The 3196-nt window shown below is 43.5% G+C and overlaps 1 protein-coding gene across 1 annotated transcript; it reads left to right on the top strand.

The window, feature by feature from the left end:
- The first annotated feature begins 425 nt into the window (after positions 1-425).
- LOC134194550 (zinc finger MYM-type protein 1-like) lies at positions 426-2872 on the top strand. The gene has a single exon (XM_062663494.1). It carries the CDS (start codon positions 1221-1223, stop codon positions 2778-2780), a length of 1560 nt encoding a protein of 519 aa, XP_062519478.1. The 5' UTR covers positions 426-1220; the 3' UTR covers positions 2781-2872.
- Positions 2873-3196: the final 324 nt, after the last annotated feature.

Here is a 3196-nt window from a genome sequence, read left to right as displayed (position 1 = left end):
TAGGCTAGGATTTACATAGAAAATAATTAAACTTTGAACAAAAATGAGGCTCTTTTATGTCAGTAGTACATTTTCCATGCCAAGCATGGTGGCAATTAATTTCTACAAAATTCAGGGCCGTAGGAGCCGGTGCGGCTGGTGCGGCCATGGCCGCACCACTTTTTGTAGCCTCGCCTAGCCAGACCCTTCTCTGCGCGAGCGAAAGAGAGAGAAGAGGAAAAACAAACATATAAGGAGGCATTCAATTTGAAACCAGACTGACAGACATTCACACACACGTACACGCACACACACACACACACACACACACACACACACACACACACACACACACACACACACACACACACACACACACACACAGGTAGACATACAGAGGGCCTGGGTACAAGGCTACCCTCTTCTTGGCCTCAGATAACGCGCGTTATTGACAATGGCGAAAGCTCCTCATCCGGCTTCTTTCTTTCTCCGCCAATGTCCTGTTATTGGAAAGAAAAACGATACAAGATCAACGCCTTCTTTAAGTGAGTCACCTCACCAGCCTACTGCCATTCAGTTTCCAAAGCGCCAATTTGGGAAGAAAAGCGTCGTGTACAGGCCATTTCAGCCGGCATGGTTTTTGAGGTAACTAGTTGAGAAACATATTGTTAAGTTAATTAAGCTGTATAGTGTAGTGTACCACGCCTTTCTTCCTTTCAACTTTTGTCAGTAATAACTGATTAGCTAACGGTTTCAGGTGGCAGTGGCTTCACTACGTGGAAGGTGAGGACAAAGTATACTGTCATACGTGCGTAAAGGCGTACAAGGAAAAGAAGCTTGTGGCACCCAACTTGGAGTGGTCTTTTATATCTCATGGTTATACTAATTGGAAAGACGCCACAGTTAACTTTGCCAAACATGAGCAGTCTACCTGTCATGAAGATGCAGCACTAAAGATACTGTCTGCTGGCAAGACAATACCCGATGTGGGTGAAAGTTTGTCATCACAGCATGCCGTGGAGAAAGAAGAACGGCGAGTTTGTTTATTAAAAATCATACAGAATATACGTTTTCTTTCACGTCAAGGCTTGGCCTTGCGAGGTGATGGCAATGAAGATGATTCCAATTTTTCCCAGCTTCTAAGACTCCGTGCAGTTGATAGTGAAAGTCTTTCTACGTGGCTGACTAGAAAGACTGACAAGTACACATCTCCTGAAATACAAAACGAGCTGCTGAAGCTAATGGCATTGAAAGTTTTAGAGAAAGTTGCTGACAAACTTCACAGTGCCAAGTTTTTCACTATCATGGCTGACGAAACAACTGACTCCTCTAATAGAGAGCAGGTAGTTATTTGCTTACGCTGGGTGGATCAGTGGTTTGCTGCACATGAGGAGTTCATTGGACTGCATGTGGTAGATACTGTTGATGCTAAGACAATAGTCCATGTCGTTAGAGATGTTTTACTTAGACTGAATTTATCTCTGAACAAAGCCAGAGGACAATGCTATGACGGAGCAGGAGCTATGGCTGGTAGGAGACAGGGCGTGGCAAAGCAGATTTCTCAAGAAGAACCTAGAGCAATTTACACTCACTGTTATGGTCACGCTTTGAACTTAGCTTGTTCTGATACGGTGAAGCGCTGTGACTGCATGCACAATTCTTTGACCACTGCATATGAAATCATGAAATTGATAAAAAAGTCACCGAAGAGAGATGCTTGTTTACGGCAACTGAAGGACGTCCATTCACCAGACACCCCTGGGCTCAGGGTGCTTTGTCCAACTAGGTGGACAGTAAAGGCAAAGTCTCTACAAAGCATTGTAGACAACTACTCAGCAATTCAGGAACTCTGGGAAGAATCACTGGGTGACGTCAAAGAGACGGAAATGAGAGGACGAATTTTGGGAGTCTCAGCCCAGATGAAGACGTTTTCTTTTCTCTTTGGAGTTATGCTGGGAAGATTGCTGTTTAGTCATAGTGACAACCTCAGTAGAACTCTTCAACATACAAACTTTTCAGCTGCCCAAGGACAAGCAGTTGCATCAATGACAGTCAGGACTTTGGAATCTATGAGAGAAGATAGTGGATTTGAGGCATTTTGGAAGAAGGCAACTGAAACTGCTAGAGAAATGATTGTAGGAGAACCTCAGGCACCTCGGCGTAGAAAACGACCACGTAGGCTAGATCATTGGAATGCAGAGCCAGAGTTTCCAGAAACTGCACAGGCCCACTATAGGAGGATTTACTTTGAAGCTTTTGATTTGATCATATCATGTATCAAAGATCGGTTTGACCAACCTGGTTACAGGACATATAGCAATCTTGAAACGTTGTTGCTAAAAAGTGCTGTGAATGCAGCATGTGAAGATGAATTAAGAGCAGCTCTTGATCTGTATTCAGGGGATTTCAAATCTGATTTGCTAAAGACACAACTAGATATATTTGGTACTGACTTCAGTGGTCATGTACAAGAGGGATATCCTGTCACATTAATGGATGTGGTTCAATATTTCAAGAAACTGAGTGACGCTGAGAAAGAGCTACTGAGTGAAGTCTCAACATTAGTTCGGTTGATTCTTGTAATGCCAGCTACGAATGCAGTAAGCGAACGCTCATTCAGTGCAATGAGACGAATCAAGACTTACCTTCGAAGCACAATGAGCCAAATCAGGCTTAATAATTGTATGGTACTGCACGTTCACAAGGACCTTACTGATGATTTAGATTTAGCAGAGATTGGGAATAGGTTCGTAGCAGGGTCTGAGCACAGGGAATCACTATTTGGAAAGTTTACTAAATAATCATTATTAATTGGAGCATTGGTCTCTTGCTTTAACGCGCACTAAATTAAAAGCCACGCCCTTTACCGTGCGTTAGGCCGTACCACTTTTTATTTGCTTCCTACGGGCCTGCAAATAACCGAATCATCTGCTGCTGGTTGGTTGCAAATTATCTATTCACAATGAAACAACCAATATGTTGCGGAACTAATTTGTGCACTCCCCGAATCTACTGCTCGAAACTAGTCTCGCGTAGCCAGAGTATCTCCGCCTACATCTTTCCGGCGAGAGATAGTCTGGGGATATGCCTATACAATTCTTGTTCTGCGCTTCCCACAATCGTGGGGGATAAAGAGCTGCTTATTGATTACAGGATGTCTAAGTAGGTGTTACGCAATCGCATTCCCTCATTTGGCTTGTGATGATTTACGGTCATG

The sequence above is a fragment of the Corticium candelabrum genome, chromosome 19, assembly GCF_963422355.1.
Source record: "Corticium candelabrum chromosome 19, ooCorCand1.1, whole genome shotgun sequence".
NCBI classification, from domain to species: domain Eukaryota; kingdom Metazoa; phylum Porifera; class Homoscleromorpha; order Homosclerophorida; family Plakinidae; genus Corticium; species Corticium candelabrum.
The sequence above is the reverse complement of the archived record's forward strand: the minus strand, read 5'-3'. Positions and strand labels throughout refer to the sequence as shown.

Coding starts and splice junctions, on each gene's coding strand:
- LOC134194550 (XM_062663494.1), top strand. CDS start 1,221: ATGGCATTGAAAGTTTTAGAGAAAGTTGCTGACAAACTTCACAGTGCC.